General features: G+C 44.6%; 1 protein-coding gene across 26 annotated transcripts in view; it reads right to left on the bottom strand.

The window, feature by feature from the left end:
* Positions 1-22,084, bottom strand: part of CLASP1 (cytoplasmic linker associated protein 1) — a 277,455-nt gene that overhangs the window by 221,444 nt on the left and 33,927 nt on the right. For all 26 annotated transcript variants that reach the window (XM_040474788.1, XM_040474793.1, XM_040474790.1 and 23 more), the window contains exon 2: positions 18,591-19,070. In XM_040474788.1, coding sequence (XP_040330722.1) covers positions 18,591-18,785 — 195 coding nt within the window. In that variant the 5' untranslated portion in view covers positions 18,786-19,070. The remainder of the gene's footprint in view (positions 1-18,590; positions 19,071-22,084) is intronic.

Raw genomic sequence — 22,084 nt, 5'->3', positions numbered from 1 at the left:
TACCATACTCCCGAAACAACATAACAGGGCAAAAAAGTTAAACCTACCAGCCATAGGCCGAATGGGCCTAAAAGCCTTGATGTTCTACAGACTTCCACTCAAATTCTAGTCAAAAGCTGACTATGTGCCTAAAGGGGATATTACTTCACCTTGAGGGGTCTCAGGGCTAACTAACCTCTGGGAAGCGGGGTTAAGATTTAAGAATAATGCAGAGAAAAACCTATTATTACCTCTAACTCTCAGTGGGAGAGCAGATGTCTGGTGACAATCTTTTCCACACTCTCCACCAGCATTTATTCCTTTTGGCAAAATATGAAAAGCCCACACTTCTCTAGTTCACTTTTGACTTCACTCAAGCAAAATCACCTTCCTCTTTTCTCAAGCGCCCACCAGGCTAGTATCATCCCACCCAAACCCCTTCCCATTCTTGCTACCATGCATACTCATGCCCTTCACTGTGATCTGATTCGTGCACGTCTGAGTGCAATTTCCTCCAACACTGGAAACTCTCCACGGCCTTCCACGGCTCCCTGACACACAGTCAGTCCACAGCCTTCCACAGCTCCCTAACACACAGCCAGTCAAACTGCGTGCACACGACTTGAAACTTCTCCCTCAACGCAGCCTGGTACGGAAGCAAACACCTGAAGTCACACTCTAACCCTGTGGTTTTTCTCCGGAGGGAGGTGGATAAATGAATGACCCCACAGTGAATGTGACTCCCCCCACCCTTAAGATGATTGTTTATTTGCTTCCAAAATAGTTATACAAACAAAGAAAGAGAGAAAAGGTAGGGAAGGTAGGGCATACACCCCACAATCCATTTTAGTGTTTTGAAGGCAAAGAAGAGACCTGGGCAGTAAACTTTCCACGCTACTCCTCCTGCTTCCTCCTCCTCCTCTCCCGCCCCCCCACCCCTTCAGCCAGTGCTCCCTCTAAGATCTGTTGGAATGAAGCTGCTCTGCAACCTGACAGACTCCTCTGTGGCCTCTCTTGCTGCCACTGTCTGGTTGTTCTGGACAAGTTAAATCTGTAACAGTAACCAAAGGCAGGCAGGGGTAGTGCCGGATCAACCACAAAGAAATGAAGAAAGAGTACCCCACTGGATGCTATGAAATGATCATAAAGCTAACAAGTCTGCAGTCGTGTATAAACTCCTTCACCCTCATGATAACCCTGTGAGATCAGTATTGTCCCCATTTTGCAGGTGAAAACTGAGACCTAGAGAGGTTAAGTGACTTACCCAGCATCACACAGCTAGCGAGAGGAGCTCTAACCCAAGCAGTGTGGCCCCAGATTCCAGGCTCTTAACTTTTCCATGAAAAACTGCCTATTGTGTTACAGAGTTGGAGCCACCCCTCTGAAGAAGGGACTGATACGTGGGAGCCCCAACATTACCAAGGGCTTCCTAAGCATCCCTGCAGCTTGGGAGCATCTGCCCACAAGTTAACAAAAAAGCAGTGGCTGGAACAGCCGGAGGTATATGAAAGCAAGCGCCAAAGTAGGATTCTAGAGCACAACTCCCCAGAGACTAAGCCCATCAGCTCTCCTTTGTCAGTGTTCCTGTTTCCAGAAGGGCATCCCTTGCCCTAACAGGGTATACCTACTTTGGGGGATGGCAAAAAAAAAGATCTATTTTCCCTAAAGAAAGGAATCAAAAAAAAAAAAAAAAAAGAGGTGGGGTGGATCAGGATCTCATTCTACAAAAATAAATCCTTCCACCAAGGTTTCTCTTCAGAGCACAGAAAAACATGAGGAGTTCCAGATGGCTTCCTGTTCTGCCACCTTCAACCTGATCGCTCCGCTTCCTCCTCTGTCAAGGGTAACAGTCTTAGGGGGCCTGGGTGGCTCAGTTGGCTAACGCATCCAACTTGGGCTCAGATCATGATCTCACAGTTTGTGGTTCAAGCCCCACGTCGGGGTCTGTGCTGACAGCTCAGAACCTGGAGCCTGCTTCGGATTCTGTGTCTCCCTCTCTCTCTTTGTCCCTCCTCGGTTCGTTCGTGCTTGAGCTCACTCGCTCTCTCTCTCTCTCAAAAATAAAAAATAAAACACTTAATTAAAAAAAAAAAAAGGATAAAAGTCTTGGGCAGAAAGTAAACAGTCATGTACCATGTACCTAATACAAATAAAGCTGACATGCATAGAGAACGAGCCCTTTCGAGGGCCCTACAGTATTTTTTTTTTGAGGGCCCTACAGTATTCCTAAAAAAGAAAAAATAATAATTTTAATGCTAGTTGTATATATAAAAAAAATTCCAACAATGAAAAACATAAGTAGTAAGTACACATTCGCTTATAACACTTCCCCTCCCCCTTAAAAATACTCTATTAATAGTCTGGCACATGTCATACTGGATTTTTCCTTGGAATTCTAGCATCAAAATGCCAGTGTTTTTATGGTGTAATACCATCCTTTCTGTATTTTAAAAACGTGAAGTCTGAACTACTGATGTATTAATGTAGATACAGAGTAAAAGCATAAATGTTAAAGCAGCATACAGCTCTCTATGTAACATCAATATATACATGGTGCACATACATAAGGTTTTCTTGAACTAAAGCAGGCTTAGGAAGCATTAAGGAAAAGAAGCCCATCTTTTGTCAGCTGTCTTCAGTGTGTGTGCATGTTTCCATTGTGCCCATACCACCTGTGCTCTGGGGCCCCGTGAGTCTAAATCGTCCTCATCCATTTTACATGAAGAGCTGCAGAGTAAAGCGGCAGAGTCACAAACACAGTCCGTACGGGCGGCCCCTCGGGGTTGGGTTGGTAGCGTGCGGCACAGTTAGTCCCCAAGCGGTACTTAGTGTGAGGAAGGAACACTGGCTTTCGCCCACCTGCTCCGAACACACTGCTCCCAAAGCGGCATCATTGGGCAAGAAGGCTGATTCTGGCTAACATCAAGTCACCCAAGAGGAGGAGAGTTCTGGCCCTGAGAGAACAGATCTGGACCTGAAGGGACAAGAAGGGGGCAGGGGATCTAGTCCTGAGAACAAGGAAGTGGTCCAGATCCAGGGGAGGACTGGAAATGAGGCCTGGAGCTTTCTCCACCTCCTCCTCTCAATACGCCCAGCGTCTACCCTTCCCACCTCCCATCCCAGTACTAACCAGGCCCGACCCTGCATAGCTTCCGAGATCAGACGAGATGGGGCGCGTTCAGGGTGGTATGGCCGTAGACTTCCCTCCTAAGTTTAAAACGACTTAGGAGCTCTAACAGAGGTAAATGCCCCAAAATGGTTCTCAGGAAAATATAAGTGATGAACAGACTTAAAGTCACAACTTCACTAGCTGTTTTAAAGTCCCATTTCCTTAGTTACTACAGGAGACCCCAAGAAAGGTTTTAAACAGGACAGGCAGGTGGTGGTAAGAGCACATGTGAAATGTTAAATGCAGCATATCGCTATGTACATCACACATAAATGATTCGGACTTCAGGTTTTTAAAATACAGAAAGAATGGCATGATACCCCTAACATCATGGGCATTTTGGCACTGTGATTCCAAAAGCCACAATGACAATCACAAAGGGTAAAGTGCTCAGTTTAAAGGGGTCGGGAAAGATAGAAAAGCTCTCGCTTGAAGACAGGTCTAAAAGCTCAAATAACACAGGTCTTCGGAGAGAAAAGAAGCAAAGAGAGGTACATTCGCAGAGAGAGAATTCTGCCAAGCACTGTGGAACACGTCGCACACTCAGGTTATTCACACCTCATCTCAGGGAGCACAGCCTCAATGGCGGGGCTAATCCACACAAATGGTAAAAGGAGCTGTGATACAAACTCGGGCCTCTGATCCCAATGTCTGAGACTTCAGTAGAGCCCTGCAGCCTTTCAAGCAATCTAAAATAGAAACTTCTGGAGTGCCTGGGTGGCTCAGTTGGTTAAGCATCTGGCTCTTGATTTCAGCTCAGATCCTGATCTTGTGGTTCGTGGGATCCAGCCTCACATCAGGCTCTGCACTGACAGCAGGAAGCCTGGTTGGGATTCTCTCTCTCTCTCTGCCCCTCCCCTGCTCGCTCTCTCTCTCTCTCTCTCTCTCTCTCTCAAATAAATAAACTGTAAAATATGAATTTCTCTGACAAACTTCGTAATTCCCCCAGTGGTCACACCCAAGCCACCTGCCCTGAGCCAAGCTTCATTCCTTTAGGGCAACCTGTCCTCCTTACTCCATCCCTTGACATGAGGTTTACTGAGTGGGGGCCACCATTTTCTTACACTGCCACAACTACCTGGCCATCATGAGTGGGTCAAGGGTTTGGGGACTCAAAAATCCCAAGCTGGGGAGGGGAGGGGTGTGGTTATAATCCAAGCTGGAGAAAGAGAGACTCTTTCTTCTGATGGTGAAGCTACAAGATGTGAACTGGACCCACAGTGGGACATGAGTGCAACACAGAAAAGAAGGCACTGGCCAGACAGAAGCAGAGACCTCCCCCACCCGAGTCACCAGTGCTGTCTCCACAGTAATCTCAATCACCACTGTGGGTGTGACTTGCCCCAATAATGCCCCTTTACAGCTTAAACTGCTTTGAACTCAAATCCTGTTCAACATAAAGTTTATCTGACTCCCTTCCCATGATCAGAAAGGTTAATATCAGTCCTTTTCTTTGCAAAGCTGTTTAAAAACAAAAAATTCCTTAGAATCATATGAAGAATCAAATAAGATCACACACCTATCCCTCGCTGCCCAACAAAACCAAAATTACCATCTACTTGGCGTTACTTAGTGTCTCCCAACACAGAACAGTTAAGATGAGCTGACATTTAGGTTACAAGAGGTGTGAAAGCACTTGGGAAAAGGAAAGGAACATTCCAAAAAATGGATTATGATGGTTCCCCCCACCCCACAACTCTCTTGGGAGATAAATCAATATTGTTCTCATTCTGTGTAGAAAAAAGATAACCTAATGGGAATAAAATGACAGAGAGACCTAATTTCTTTAATCCAACAAAGTGGACTTTGTCAAGGTATCAGGGTTTCCTTCTCCGAACTACAGACATTTTCTTCTCTGCTCATGTTTAAGAAGACAAAACCTTTTTCCGTCAATCTTTTAAAGGGGAAACGAGATAGGGGTGCCTGGCTGGCTCAATCAGAAGACCACACGACTCTTGATCTCGGGGTCCTGAGTGTAAGCCCCACACTGGGAGTAGAGAGTGCTTACATAAATAAAACTTTAAAAAATAAATAGAGGGGAAATGAGACTAACAAAAATAAAATGATTTGCTTCACATCCTCTCTATCAAGTGCTGCTCTAGCTACACAGAGATATTCTGCCCATGAAAACGGAAGGCTGTCCAAAGAAACGGTAATACCCACGGGTGGTACTGAAGCACGCACTCTTGCACCACTGCTGGGCGTGCAATCTGGCCCACTCTGACCCAGCAATTCAGGCTGAAAGGTTTTCAGAACTGTCAACACACACGCATGCACGCACGCGCACACACACGAGCGTGAACATATGTACACTCAATGATGTTCAGTGCTTATAACAAACAAACAAAAAACAAACCTAGAAACTGCCTATGTGTTAGCAACCAACTATGGATAAAGAAATGATGGCTAACCATTCACAGAAGAGAGTAATACGTTAAAGTTATATTAACTCATAAGTGGTCTAATTTATTGATGTGAAAAAATCGTTGTGACATACACGTAACCAAAAAAAAAAGCTCACAAAGTAGCATGTGTAGACTAAATGAAAGAAACTAGACACAAAACACACACACACGCATACAGAACATGTATAGTAAGAGCAGTCTTACATAAATATTTTTTCCATCTTTTTTCTACCAATATAAAAATAAACTAGTTATGGCAATAGAGTGTGACTGATCTTCAATTTTTTCATTTTAACTTTATATTCAGAAGTTTTATTAGTTGGTTCTTGTTCATATAACAGGCACATATCACTTTTACCATAAGAAAAACAAAATGATTTTTCTAAATCAGCATTTGCAAAAATACTTCAATTAGGCAGCCTCAAGAAAAGTGTTTGACAGGGGCGCCTGGGTGGCTCAGTCAGTTGAGCACCTGACTTGGGCTCAGGTCATGATCTTGCAGTCTGTGAGTTCAAGCCCCGCGTCGGGCTCTGTGCTGACAGCTCAGAGCCTGGAGCCTCCTTCAGATTCTGTGTCTCCTCTCTCCCCCCACCCCTCCTCCCCCCTCTCTCTCTTTCCCTCTCCCTCACAAAAATAAACATTAGAAAAAAAAAAACTTAAAAAAAAAAACTTAAAAAAAAAAAGAAAAGTGTTTGACAGAAGAGATTCATAAATATGGAGAACAAACTGAGGGTCACTGGAGGGGTTGGGGGGGGATGGGCTAAATGGGGAAAGGGCATTAAGGAATCTACTCCTGAAATCATTGTTTCACTATATGTAACTAATTTGGATGTAAATTTTAAAAAATAAAAAATTAAATTAAAAAAAAGTGTTTGAAAAAAGATGTTCCCAAGATACATATGTAAATCACAAAGCATACAAGGCTTAAGACCCTCTGCCAAAGTAAGTCAAAGACAAAAATTTTCCTAAATGTTCCTCCAAATTATTTGGTATTTTTTTCTTAAAATGTCTTCTCCAATTAAATTTCTTTAATGTTTATTTATTCTTGAGACAGAGAGCGTGAGCAGGGGAGGTGCAGAGAGAGAGGGAGACACAAAATCCAAAGCGGGCTCCAGGCTCCAAGCTGTCAGCACAGAGCCCGATGAGGGGCTCAAACTCACAAACTGCAAGATCAGACCTGAGCTGAAGTCAGACACTTAATCGACTTGAGCCACGCAGCGCCCCAAAATGTCCTAATTAAAAAAAAAAAAAAAATGCATAGTGCAGGAAAAGAACCTTTTTCCATAAGGTTACCCACAGTCAATAAATTGCATCCTGAAGCCTGAAACCTTGAGGACTTCTCAAATTCACCCCAGTCCTTCACATACCCAAGCTAACAGCAAAACCCCCTGACCCTGTCCTCCTCTCTAATGCCCTTACTCCAGTTTGCTTCTCCCCTCTCCCCCTGGTATTAGCCCACGCCACTTTCATTACATCCCTAACTCCTAAGGCATCGTTAGCACCCAGCAGTCCTTCGATGTCTTCCACTGCCCCTGGAGTCAGTCCCAAGGTCCCACTATCTCTCCAGGCTCCTCTACCCAGGACCTTGCTCAGCCCCACTAGTGTAGGATCTCAGAACACTACCTCCATTAATGTCACCTGCAACATGCTTCCTCGTGGAGCCCACTGAGCCATCTCTCTTCCCTCACCCAAGAGTCCTAAGAGATGCCTGGCTGGTTCAGTCGGTAGAGCGTGAGACCCCTGATCTCAGGATCAATATATATTAAAATACACCTTACAAATATATATTGTAATATGAATGTGTACCAATACCTATTTTTTAAACAAAGAATCCTAAGGGCCATTCTTCCACAAAGCGCTTAAGGATGATTAAACAGAGATGGGGCGGATGCCAGAGATGGGTGGTTATGTGTTCGGCTCTTGGTTTCGGCCCAGATCGTGGTCTCGCAGTTCATGAGTTCAAGCCCTGAGTCAGGCTCTGCACTGACAGTGTGGAGCCTACTTGGGATTCTCGACCTCTCTCCCTCTCTCTCTGCACTGCCCCCCCTCCACTCGCACTATCTCTCTCAAAATAATTTTTTTTTAAAGGATGATTAAACAGGCTCCTACCAGCCACTGAACTTGGCACGAAGCACTTCCTCCCCATTTATGACATTTTCCCCCTCAGTCCAAAGCACAAGCTGGTGGATTCTGTCCACAGGAAGTACAGCAAAATAACCTAGATCTCACTCAGTACTGTCTTCTGTTTCATGTTTTCTATGCTCTGCTTTTTCCCTCTCCTGCAAAGTGTCCTTTAATATCCTAAATCCAGGAAGACGTCTTGCTATTATCTGCCTTTCTGTATCCCGTGCACAATCGTTATGAAAACGTAGAGCCGACCATCTCTCCATTACTGCTAGCCCAAACCAAACTTCATCACATCATGCGTCTTATAGGTTCACAAATCATTAGACTACCTTAAATTCTTTATGAGTATAAATGTATCTAAATGAGACTAACTTGAAAAAGTTTTTCTTTCTTCACAGTAGTTCCTTTTGGGGATAACTATCAAAATATACGCTTAATTCCTGCTATACAAACAGACATAGGATGTATATTTCAAAAATATTTGGAGCCAACTAATAATGAAGAAGAAATGATGGAATCAGAAAGTCACCCTACGGCAGACAACACAGTAATAATTATTTTTGGCAAAATATATCAATGGATGCTAAAACTGGTAGGTGAAAGTTTGGTCAAAAACAGGGTATTTACATAGTCGCAAAGGACCTCCCCATAAGATACCTATTCATTATAAAAGACAAATCAAAAATAAAAATAGCAACTTTCGGAAGCTACCTGGCAAAGACCTCTTTCACCAGGGAAGAGAAAGACACCGTGTCTCTCCTGATATGATGCACAGAGTACACGTGCATGGTATTCGGCCCAAAAGGCACAACCTCAATCTAATCATGAGAAACATTCAAGCTCAAATCGAAGGGCTGTACAAAATAAATGTGCTCTTCCAAAGTATTAAGAGAGACAAAGGCAAGACTGATGATGAACCACCTCAGATTTAAGAAGACTATCCAGATGAGAACCAAATTCAACTGTGGTTCTGGACTGGACTGTGGACAAGAAAACTGTTCTTGCCTTTGTTACACAGGACGTTAGGAAGACAACAGGTGAGATGTGAATAAGGCTCACAGATGAGACAGATCTTCCTCTACTGATCCTACTATTGACTTAAGATAACTGTGCTAAGATGACATAAGCAAATGTCCTTGTTTTTAGGAAATACATGCAAGTGTTTAAGAGCAACAGAGCACTGTGTCTACAACTCACCCATTCCAACGGTCCACAAATGATGATAATATGCGTGCATACACAGACAGAAAGACAAAACAAATGTGAAGGGTTAACACTGGGATCTGGGCGAAACTACATGAAAGTTCTTTGCACTATTTTCTGAAACCTTCCGATACATCTGAATATTTTCCAAAATAAGAGAGTATTTATTCATGGTCATGAGTCTACTAGGACCAAAGAACTGTTTAAAATATTAACCTTAAATATTTGGGTTTCTCATTAAAGTACAAAATGAGTTGCTTATCTCTCACTCAGGACCCAGTCTCCTAAAGCAATCACTGTGAACTCCGGGGTGAGTCCTTACACTCTATTCTTTACGCTCCAGTAGAAATTATTAATACTGCTGCAACATTACAAAAAAGTGGCATTGCACATGGATTCAGATGTGGGCTCTAAGTCAAACTACTCAAATTAAAATCCGCCTCTCACACTTTCTAGTTATGTGACTCTCTTCACTCTCTTAGGCGGTTTCCCCAACAACTGCAGAATAGGACTAATCACAAGACTTTTCACGTAGTACCTACGTCATAATTTGATGAGGCAGCAGATGCGAAGCATTTAACAGTTTCTGGCCCATAACGGGCACTTAAGAAATGTTAGCTACTGGGGTGCCTGGGTGGCTCAGTCAGTTGAACGTCCACCTTCGGCTCTGGTCATGATCTCACAGTTCATGAGTTCGAGCCCCACATTGGGCTCACTGCTGTCAGCACAGAACCTGCTTCAGATCCTCTGTCCCCCCCTCTCTCTGCCCCTTCCCTGTTTGCACTCTCTCTGTCTCAAAAATAAATAATTCTTATAAATAAGTGAATAAATAAATGGATAAATAAATAAACAAATAAATGTTAGCTATTAGTAAACATTAGCTGTCATGTACGGATTCATCCGCCTCATTTTTGGCTCCATTTTCTCACCCCAGCTGTTTCTTTTTCTTTCTGCTGTGACATTCAATTTAAGATTTCTTCTATTACACATATCCTTATTTAAATTTTAGCTTTCTAAATTAGCAAGGCAAAGTATTAGAAATAAAAATAAAAACACCCCTGCTAAACCCTCCTAAAAGGGGTCCTCAACCGGTAGGTTTTAAAGTTGTGTGTTGTTTTTTTTTTAATGTTTATTTATTTCTTTTGAGAGAGACCAAGAAAGCCGGGCGGGGGAGGGGCAGAGAGTGAGGGAGAGAGACAGTCCCAAGCAGGGGGATTCTGACCGCACTGAGCGCAGGGCCCAATACAGGGCTCGAACCCAAGAGCCACGAGACCATGACCTGCACCAGAATCAAGAACTGGGTACTTAACCAACTGAGCCGCCCAGGCGCCCCCACCAGTAGGCTGTAAACTCACCCTTGGATTTCTCCAACAGCTGCTGCTCTGCTCTTGGTTATCAATAGTGCACAGCTCTTCACTACAAAAGATCCAAGGCCGGCAAGGACTACGGGAAGGTAGGCAACCTCAGCCCCATGAGCAAGTCCACTTTCTACATATTTCCTCTCCATAACTACATAATGTCTGCACTGTCTTCCTTTCACTGACCACATGCTACACACTAATCACTACCGGCACCTTATGTACACTGGCTCACTGAATCCACATAACGCTGTGTACATGAGGGAGGTTACCTGCTCAGAAGTCAAAGCTGCAGAGCCAGCACAGGAATCCAGACTATTCACACTCAAATCTGAATTATTTCTGACACACTCTGATGCTCTTGCATATAATATAAACACGTATTTTGAAAGAAGTGCATTAATTACATACATCAAACGTACCATTTTTACTTGACGATCCACGAAATTTTCTTGAAATAACTTTTCCTGACGTGTTTCTGCTTTTGCTTAGTACTGCTCACTATAGCTTTTCTACTTACAACACCAGAGCCATCTATCTTTTCATTTTGTTTTAATGTTTATTATTTATTTTTGAGAGAGAGACAGAGACAGAGACAGAGACAGAGACAGAGACAGAGTGAGAGCAGGGGAGGGGCAGAGAAAGAGACAGACACAAAATCCAAAGAGGGTTCCAGGTTCTGAGCTGTCAGCACAGAGCCCGATGCGGGGCTCAAACTCATGAACCATGAGATCATGACCTCAGCCGAAGTTGGAAGCTTAACCGCCTGAAGCCACCCAGGCACCCCGAGACATCTGTCTTTTTAAAACATACCCCAAGAGGATTAAGAGTACACTTATCTTGATAAGCGCTGAGTAATACATGAACTGCTGAACCACTATATTGTACACCTGAAACTAATGTAACACTATGTTAATTACACTGGAACAAAAATAATAAATGAATGAATGACTGCCAGAAGCGTGGGAGCAAAATGGGTGAAGGGGAGTAGGAGGTAAAGGTTTCCAGTAGTGGAATGAATAAATCATGGGAATAAAATGTATTCATGGGGAATATAATCCATGATCTTGTAATAGTGTTGTATGAGGAGAGTGTAGCTACACTTGTCATGAGTACAGCATAGCGTATAGAGAAGTTTAATCACCATGTTGTGCACCCGAAATTAAGATAACATTGTGCACCAACTATACCTTTTTTTTTTATTTTTGAGAGAGAGAGAGAGAGAGAGAGAGCGCAAGTGGGAGAGAAGGGCAGAGGGAGAGATCGAAAGGGAATCAAGCGGGCGCAAGGCTCAGTCCCACAACCCTGGAATCACAACCTGAGCTGAAATCAAGAGTCAGGTGCCAACCAACGAGTCACCCAGGCTCCCCTAAGAAGATTTTTTTAATAAATGTTTCATAAAACGTAAATGCAGGAAGGAAGGAAGGAAGGAAGGAAGGAAGGGAGGGAGAGAAGGGAGGGAGGCCACCCCAAGAAATGCAGATCTTACAACCAATGAACAACACTTGCAGGGACAAACTCTGGGAGAAATGAACAGCCTCTGAACGGAGGCATGGCTTAATGGCAGCACCCAGCAGACTGCCAGAAAAAGAAACAGAAGTCACTTCATCTGAATCCAATAATCTTTTCTGGCTCTCCCCTCAAGGACACACGGGGGGAAGTAAAAACCTCAATGAAAGCCAAGGTTGTAGCAACAGAGGCCAGGGAAACGAGAGGAATCTCCCTTATCTGTCAACACCTTCCTTCCCTCACGCCTATCAAGGGCACCTGATCCAGGGCAGAGGTAAAGAAGCTTAAGGCAAGACTAAATCTTCCATGGTCTACAGAGATGATGCTGCCCAGAGAGGAGGAACAAGAAAGGAAGTGAGGCTTCTCTGAACGCTAGAAACACGTTCCTTTCTTTTAGGGGCGCCTGAGTGGCTCAGTCGGTTCAGCGTCTGACTCCATTCTGGCTCAGGCCATGATCTCACAGGTCATGCTGAGTGCGGAGCCTCCATGGGATTCTCTCCCTCCCTCTCTCTCTGCCCCTCCCCAACTGTGCTTTCTCTCTCTCAAAATAATTTTTTTTAATTATAAAAAAAGAAAGAAAACACATTATTTTTGATTCTTCATAGCCCTGTGTAATTCTACCTCACCATCATGGGCTCTCCAACTAAGCAAACCCTAACATTTCTTTTCTTTTCCACCCTACAGCATTTATAGACACTCCTATGATAGACACTCCTAAGATATCCTAATTACATCTTAACCTACACTGTCCATTGTCCTCTCACCTGCCTTACCCCTGGTCCCCAGTTAGACCATAAAGACCATTAGGGCAGAGACAAAAGAAGCCCTAGGTTAACAGAGAACCTAAAATTTCAAATACAAAGCAGTCTGGCATGGGCCTTGAGACAAGAGTGCACTGGGATGAAGTCCGCATGTCCCAAACTTAGGGCAAGACTGCCCAGGCACCGGTAGCACGGTCAGGGTGCAGACGGAGCCCGATGGTCCCCACCGGACACCCAGCCCCCACCGCAGTATCTGGCACATCATAAGTGCTTAATTAACTTCCGCTGTTGCATAAGCACCTGGGGTCAAGTCCCAAAAACCTTGGTTACTAGCTCTGTCACCTTGAACAAGTGATCTGACTTCCTTGAGCATCAGTCTCCTCATCTGGAGAATGTAATCAACAGTATCTATCTCATACGGTAACTAGAAGGTAAAAATGAATACATATTTAACACAATTTCTGGTACACAGTAAATGTCCCATAATCACAGGTTATCATTATTAGTCTACAATAATATATACAGGTCCACAAATCACTTATCCAAAACTCTGGCTGCCAGGGGTGCTCTGGAATACAAAATTTTTCAGGTTTTACACGGGTAAGGTAATACACACAGCTACACATACAAGACAGGAAATATATATAGAATGTATAAGGTGGGGAGAGAATACATATACATATATTAAACAGTACGTAGGGCAGCCCACAATCAAACATGAGTATTTCTGCTGTGAAACATGCCCTGAGCAGGTGAATCAAGACTGCACGTAGTTTCAGGTCAGTTGACTTTGGGTCAAACAACAAATGAAAATCACTACGTTTGGGGCTTCAGGGATTTGGGAACTGTGGAGAAAGGACTGCGGAACTGTACTCACAAAAAGCATGTGGTCCCCACCAAGCCCACTAAACGTGCAGGTGCCCGCAAATGTAAGGTGTGTGGGGCTGCCCGGCTGAATGGAAGGTGTCAGCACCGGGGAGGAGTGCACAGCATCGTGCTCCCTCATTCCCCCCAGCTGCCGGAGCCCAGGCAGCCTCTCTGGGTCAGATCGCTCTTTCCTTTCATCCCTTCTCACCTACACAAGAAAGACGGGGAAGGAAAACTCAACAGTGGCTGGAGGTTCGGGCAAAAATCTACTCCGCCATCTTCCTCGTTCTTCAAGTTTTACTAAAGGAAGAGACCAGATCAAGGAGGGCAACCGTATTCAAAGTTTGGGGATTTATTTTTAATGTCCGAGTAATCTAGAAAACAAACAAGAGTCTCTCCTCTCCTTCTGTGGCTCCCACAGTCACTGTGACAACAAAGAACACTTAGTAAATGCTTCCAGGTTGAACAGCACCCCACAGTGTAGCCCTGGTGTTCTGGATGTATGAGGGCCTTATACAGATAACCAATTCCTCAATCCCCAGGATGACTTCTATTACCAAAGAAAGTCCGAGGCCAACTCACAAAAAAATGATCAGTGATAGGCTAACAGAATGCAAACTGATCATAACAGGAGTCTGAGTGAGAGAAGGCCACAAAGGGCAAGTTTTCTCAAAATTCAGATACAGCGCTTCAAAAACAAACCTGTAAGAATGCTCTCCCCATTCCAAAAATCACATGCAAATCATAAACCTTACTCTTCCCTCAGATGAATCATGAATGGTTCCCACCAGTAAAGAAAAAGCGTTTAGGGGCGCCTGGGTGGCGCAGTCGGTTAAGCGTCCGACTTCAGCCAGGTCACGATCTAGTGGTCCGTGAGTTCGAGCCCCACGTCGGGCTCCGTGCTGACTGCTCAGAGCCTGGAGCCTGTTTCCGATTCTGTGTCTCCCTCTCTCTCTGCCCCTCCCCCGTTCATGCTCTGTCTCTCTCTGTCCCAAAAAAATAAATTAAAACGTTGAAAAAAAAAATTTTTTTTAAAAAAAGAAAAAGCATTTATACATAGTAGGGGCTTGATGTTTTAGTTTGGGGGCTGGCAAATTACGGTCCATGGGCCAAACTGGCCCTCCATCAGTTTCTGTAAATAAGTTTTATCGGAACACAGCCATATCCATTCATCTGCGTGTTGCCTGTGGCTGCTCTCACACTATATGGACCCAAACTATTTACATATTTGTGAGATGACCATTTGGCCCACAGAGCCTTAAGTATTTACTACATGTCCTTTAAGAAAATTTGCTTACTGTGTTCTTATGAGAGGGGCAGAGGCTAGGAAATCAGGGAGACCTACAGTGAAGCCCCAGTTCCATAATTGCTAGTAGAAATTATACCTCAAAATTCTGGGAGACCTCAGTTACTTCATGTACAAAATCAGGGTACCACCATCTACCTTGCATGGGTGCTGCGAAGATTAAATAGGTAACATCCCAGACATATGGTAACTTAGCAATAAATAGCAGCTATTAAACTGCAATTAATGCCAAATACAAATTTGCTTACCACTTTAAGAAATAATCAAATGTCGGGGAGCCTAGGTGGCTCAGTCGGTTAAGCTTCCGACTTCAGATCAGGTCATGATCTCATGCTCCGTGAGTTCGAGCCCCACGTCTGGCTCTGTGCTGACAGCTCAGAGCCTGGAGCCTGCTTCAGATTCTGTGGTCTCCCCCTCTCTCTGCCCTCCCCTGCTCATGCTCTGTCTCAAAAATAAATAAAAACATTAAAAAAAAATTTTTTTTTTAAAAAGGAAAGAAAGAATCAAATATAAAATGATTCAAGCACCAGCCAACTATTTTTTTAAGTGAGACACTGTGCTGACATTCAACTACATTCTCTGTTAAGGAACAATAACACCCGGGGCGCCTGGGTGGCTCAGTCAGTTGGGTGTCCGACTTCAGTTCAGGGCATGATCTCAAGTGTCATGAGTTCGAGCCCCAAGTTGGGCTTTGGGCTGACAGCTTGGAGCCCGGATCCTGCTTCAGATTCTCCCTCCCTCTCTCTCTGCCCCTCCCCCACTCACACTCTGTATCTCTCTCTCAAGAATAAACAAACATTAAAAAAATTTTTCTTTTAAGAGATAACAATACTCAAGTACTATTGTTTTAAAAGACTAAAATTGTTTCCCTTTTCTCCTATCCTTTTAGTCCTTAACTTAAAAAAAAAAAAAAATTCAAGAAGCCAAGCTGCAAAATTTTAACATAAAGTGAATCCTTTCAATCCATAATATATAAAACATGTCAAGGGACACCTGGATGGCTCAGTCAGTTAAGGGTCCAATCTCAGCTCAGGTCATGATCTCACGATCTGTGGGTTCGAGCCTCATGTCAGGCTCTATGCTACTGGCTTAGAGCCTGGGACCTGCTTCAGATTCTGTGTCTCCCTCTCTCTCTGCCCCTCCCCGGCTCATGCTCTGTCTCTCTCTCTCTCTCTCTCTCTCTCTCTCTCTCTCTCTCTCCCTCTCTCTCTCTCCCTTAAAAATAAATAAACGTTAAAAATTTTTTTTAAAAAAACATATCAAATAAAACTGAAAATGCACATCAGGCTCTGAGAAATCCTGATCTATAATTTTAAAAGGGTGGGGGAGAGGTCTAAAAGGTAAGTTTCCAGATTTTGGTAAAGCCCCCAGGAGTACTTGCAGAACAGTCTAAGCTCCCAGGTTCACTCAAGAAACCAGTATTCATTGAGCACCTACTGTGTTCCAAGCTCTGGGCACCAGGTGTGCAAAGGGCAGTGTCATCATACTCAGTTTATAAAGAAAGGGGGTGCTCACTACCATGTAACATTAGAACCATATGACATGGCCAAGACCACAAAGCCATCAGTATGAAGTCATATAAGGTATTAGAGCTTGGAGTCCCGATTACCTAGTCAAACACCTGCACTGAAGAGACAGGTAAAGTGATTTGTCCATGATTACATGCAAGTCAGTAGCAAATGTCATCTCGCTGACTTCTTCCCACCAAGCTGTCCTCCTTAAAAATTCCTTTGTGAAAGGTCAAGTCTTAATCTTTCATGCTTTTGTGACCCGGAAGACGTATTCTGAAAAAACTACCCAACCTTCAAGCACCTTGGATTCCTCCAGGCAGTGTTACCATGTTCTTCTGGCTTCCCACCCAGTCCGGTGGGTCTCCCTCCTGTACTGTACTGCTCCCAATCTACTGTACTGTAAAACCCTTTGCTTGTTGATCAGTGCCAGACTATGAGCTCCTCGGAGGCAGGATCCAGTCTTGACACCGACTGCTAACGTCTGAGTGCTTGTTATGGGGCAGGAGCGGGACAACTTTATACACTCCTTCATTTAGTGCTTATAATAATTCTGTTATCCCAACACCGTAGATGAGGGAACCGGAGCCCGAGAGGTTAAGAGCTCACACAGTACAGCAGACCCTGTGGGCTACTTATTTAATAGCCATATTACCTCAGTCCCATCCCCAACTTCCTCCTTCAATCCATAATATACATAAAACCTGAGTTTTGTACACCAACAGCAGTCTGCTATTGCACAGTCAGTATAGTGCGGTTGGAGCCAATCTCTGTTTCACTGTCTGCCTTTATGGAACTGAACACTTAGGGAGTGCTTGTTCACTCACCGACCCAGTACTTGTTGAGCAGGAGTCTGACAGGGCTCAAATATTCCCCCCTCCTTCACATGGCCACATGCTTCACTCCAAGGAGGCCGGACTCTTAAGATCAGGAGGTCAAGCATGATGATAGACAATAATCATGGACACCCATCCACTTTCCAGTGATGCTGGGGTGGGCAGGCAAAGCCATTCTGGCCAATTTGATGTAGAAGAGTCTGCTGGGGAGCTTCTGAGAGAGACACAAGCGGACACTCTCCTTCCCTGGACATTGCTTTAGCTACTGCAGGCTTCTTAAATTCTTACAGAAAATCACCCGACGTCCATACAGTGGCTTTAAGGCAATGAGTCAGACTTCAGTTACTCTCACCCAAAAGCATCATAATGTGCACACAAAGCAGCGGAACTGTGATCCAAACACAGATAAGGTGTCTCTAGACTAGACCCTCCACACCTCTCCTGTAACACTCCCACCATCCAGCACCAAGGCTGAGCACATAAGCAGCACGTGTAACTTCAGCTAAATGAATAAATAGGTGAATGAAATAGAAGTTAAGCTCACCTTTCAGAGACAGGATAACTTTTATGTGCAGTTGTAAGTAAAATATTAGGGTCGTAGGTCCCTTAATGAGTATAAAGCCTACTGACTCTTAGAGGAGACCAAGGTTTAATGCATTTGGAAAACAAGAGTCTGTAAACACTAGTTTCCAGGTCCAAACCAATCTCAGAAAACCGGGTCAAAGAAAAAGGCACAAGAGATTCTGTTTCTCATGGGCTCCCTTCACAATGTTTATAGCACTTATTAGGAGTCATGCCGACGCCCCAGTCTTCCACCCCAATCTTGACCCAAAGGGTCAAACTGAAAGAGAGAGGAAGGGGGAGGGGACAGGTAGAGAGAATGACATCTCTTCAGTGCTTCAAGTCCCATCTTTATTCATGAAAGCTCAGTCCTTGAATGGGTAAAACGGTCATTTGGGTCTTCGGACCCCTGCCTCCACCCACTACCCACCAAAGGCACATGCCCACCTTGATCTTTAGAAGCTGAAGGATCGCCTCCAGGCCATTGCATACAGGTTGCAGAAGAGTCCTTGGCAACCCATACTATTTTTGGCCAGGTACCTAGGCCAACTTCAACACAGGTAAAATTTACCTGAAGGTAAAATGCTCCACGTACTATAGCCAATTCTATTCCCCACAGGAAACCAGTGAATACATTTGCTTTTCCTGAAGGGCCACTCACCAACATCTCATGACCCATTCACTGCAAGATACAGCATTCGCTTCAACTTCAAGGCTGCAAATGCCTGTAAACTTTCCAACACAAGGGCCTCTCTTTACGTGTTCACTTGGCCTTCTCTCGAAGTGCTGAAGCATAAGGATTCTTTCAATCCCCAACAAGAATCAGAGTAAACTCTACTTGCTTCAGAATGAAATGTCCAAAAGCCACAACCAGAGTGTCCTACTGGAGGCCAAAGAATCCTGCTCATCTCTCCCAGAGGAATCCTTTCTCCTAAGGACCAATTCGGACCCACCAAGGCAGCCCGGCCACCTATACAAGTGCCTCCCGGAGCGCGACTTACCTTGTAATTGCTAGAGTTCACCCAAGAGGTAGCGAGCCCATCCACAAGTTTATCTAACATGGTCTGGTCATGCTCAAGGTCAGCAGACTTCTGTTTGTCTGAGAAATAGTCTATAAGTTCTTGGCCAACCTGCAGCCGTTTCCCCACATCCTTCTGCAACACCTGTGCCAGGCAGGACTCCATGCGAGGCTCCATGGTGGAATTCAAATCCAGATCCAGCAGAAGCTAGAGGGCAGTCAGGGTGACACCCTCCCAGTAAACGTACCCAGGAGGTTGCCTCTTTGTTCGCTGAGGGTTACTAAGAGCCTGTGTTTCAAAGATGCAATCCGGGGAATGGCAACAATGCACCATGTGTGTCTGAAGAGCAGCTGGTAGGATATTAAAAGTCCAATTTAAATAACTAGCAGGAGATAAAGGAGTGAGTGGCAGAGCGAGGTTCTACTCTTGGGTCTGAAATTCTTCATAATTCAGCAGTCCATTCTGAAAAGTAACAGAGAGCGACAAATCAGCACAGATAACGTAACATTCAAATGTTTTGAAACATTAAACCACAGACAAAGCAATTCGCGCTGCAGAATCATTTACAATCACAAGTGGAGTGAGAAGCACGAACGTTTGGCAACCATATCAGAATAACATCATTATTATTTTTATCAGGAAGAACATGGAAACCCAAAGCAAAGAGCCAATGAGCTACACAGTTGGGAGGTTGACGTTTTTCACAATTTTCCAGCTTGTAAATGCACCAGTCAGGAAAGCAGTCTTCTGCTTCAGCTAGTATATTTATTTGTGGCTTCAATTTTGCTTCCCACCAAAAACTTAACCCCACTCTGCGTGTGAATCACTGTAGGTACTGTAGCTTATTCTTACTACCTTACTCTGAGTTTTCTAAAAAACCCACTGCTGGAAATGGGGTGGGCGCCATAGAAAGACCACTGACCAAAGTGGCTGGCCTGGTAATGGGAACCAAAGACAGCATCTCCATCAAACTTCTTGCTCAGGAGCTTTACAACAGGGTGAGCAGTCATCCCTGCCTCGTCATCCTCCCTCCAAGAAAGAAAAGGGAGTGATGGGGGTGGGGGGACAGGGAGAGGAGAAGAGGGAACAGGCTCAATTCTGATCACTTACGGACAGTATCCTCAGCTGACAACAGCACCATTTGGACCTGGTGTTTGTTATAAAATCAGGAGATCTCAAAATCATGTTTGAGGGCAAAACACATGATTCGAGAAAAGTTACACTAACACTGTTTTCATCAGACTGAACAAGTTGAACAGTGAATCTATAGCTGCTGCAGCAACTGTACACATTTATTTCTTATGCAATTTCTCCTTGTCTTCCAACCTAACAAGAGCCACAGAAAACCTGTCTTCCAGATGCAGCACCTCCCTGACGCTGCAGGAACGAGAACTGTTCCACACATCAGCAGTAAGTCCCAGCTCTCAGGGGTTCTAGCAGGCAAATAAATCAAGTAAAATTAAAATTCTGCACAGAATAACTCTTCCAGTCTGAGCACAGAGATTCTTTTCCTTTCTGACATCACCTCATCCGTCCCTACGCTCGGTATAAAAAGCACAATGCGATGGGGCGCCTGCCTGAGTGGCTCAGTCGGTTAAGTGTCCGACTTCAGCTCAAGTCATGTTCTCATGGCTCGTGGGTTCGAGCCCCATGTTGTGCTCTGTGCTGACAGCTCAGAGCCTGGACCCTGCTTCGGATTCTGTGTCTCCCTCTCACTCTGCCCCTCCCCTGCTCATGCTCTGTCTCTCTCAAGAATAAACAAACATTTAAAAAACAAAAACAAAAAAACAGCACAATGCACTTTCTGAGTTCTAGAATCAGAGACTTCTGACACCGGCAGTAATCATTCAAGTCGAGTCATTCAGTGAGGAAGACCCTCCTTCAAAGTCCCTGACACATGACTGATTACCCATCTTCTACATGCATGGTGCTGGGGGCAGGACGGCCCTCGAGAAGACCCTGCTTCACACGGCGGAGGAGACAGCCGCTCTCCATCACTTCCACACCGTGGAACTGGTCCCTCCTTCATAAGAAGGACCTTCAAATACATAAAAGCGTCTATTACCCTTTATTCCAATTTTTAAGCCAAACAAAATAACCACAGCTCCTTAATCAGCTATGTTGAGCTTTATAAAGGAGGCATCAGTGATACAGGAAAACTGGACAAACAGAACCTTTTCTTTTCTCTGTCCAATATCAGCCCAAGAAGCAAATCAAACAAGATTGGGCTTCTCTTCCCTCATCAAGGTGGGGCCTAAGTCCTCTCCCACAGTGACTCTGGGGTTGGCCCTGTGACTTGCTTTGGCCGGTGGGGAACCAGCCGCTGCAAAAGGAAGCAGAGATTTGAGAGGCAAGTGCTGCCGCCCACCCTTAGAATGCTGCCCAGGGCCCACCATGCTGGGAGGAAGCTCCTGGAACCTGAGAGGCCATGTGGAAGGCAAGCAGCACGCTCCAGCCGACGGTCAGAAGCAGCCGCCAGACGTGGGAGTGAGTCCGTCAGGGACCGCTTAGCCACTTCAGTCATCATCTGACTGCAGCTACACAAGTCTGAGGAGACAAGCAAAAAACCACCCAGCCAAACCACAGATTCTAAGAGGTAACATCTCGTTGTTGCTGTAAGCCACAGGTCTGCAGTGGTTTGTTACACACCCGCAGATATCAGATGCACTCTGCCCTCCCCCAAACATCTATCTTTCCTTCTCAGTGACAACAATCTCCTATCCTTTACTCCTCCGAGGACCTAAAATCAACGGACACTAACCAATAATGATAATGATCACACAACTTTGAAGCCTCTACTTGAGGTGTCAAGTTCAATGCCAGATGATGTATATGGACTGCCTTTAATTCTCCAACCAACTGTAAAAAGTAGGTATTAGCATCCCTATTTTACAGATGAAGAAACTGAGGGAAAGTACAGGTAAGTAAATTTCTAAGGCCACATGGCCACTTAGTTTCCTCTCCCCACCTTCAAACCCTTGTGATTACAAGCGTGGCCTAGTTCTGTTCTCACTCAGGGAAAGGAGGTCAGACATCATGCTCAGCTAGGAAGTAACAGGCAAGAGAATGCGGTCTCCATTGCTGGGAGAGGAATGATTCTGTTCATTTCAGCCTCTCTATAATTTTTAAAATACGTATTATATATAAAAAGCTCCCCTGCCCTAAGAATTGTATAGGATTTCCAACAAATAAAACTATATGCTTCTTGAGGGTAATTATGCAATAAAGGCTTAAGATACTCAAAAGTAGGTCACAAACTCCTATGTACAAAACCCACAGAATGAAAGACACTGTTAGTCCCTAAGCGTTAAGCAGATTGGGTCCTCTCTACTCTTTTTCTCCTTAACTTAAAAGAAAAGGGGGGGGGGGTGGCGCCTGGGTGGCTCAGTCGGTTGAGTGTCCGACTTCGGCTCAGGTCATGATCTCTCGGTCTGTGAGTTTGAGCCCCGCATCGGGCTCTGTGCTGACAGCTCAGA

The sequence above is a fragment of the Herpailurus yagouaroundi genome, unplaced genomic scaffold (genome assembly GCF_014898765.1).
Source record: "Herpailurus yagouaroundi ecotype Mexico unplaced genomic scaffold, PumYag 140, whole genome shotgun sequence".
NCBI lineage: Eukaryota > Metazoa > Chordata > Mammalia > Carnivora > Felidae > Herpailurus > Herpailurus yagouaroundi.
The sequence above is the reverse complement of the archived record's forward strand: the minus strand, read 5'-3'. Positions and strand labels throughout refer to the sequence as shown.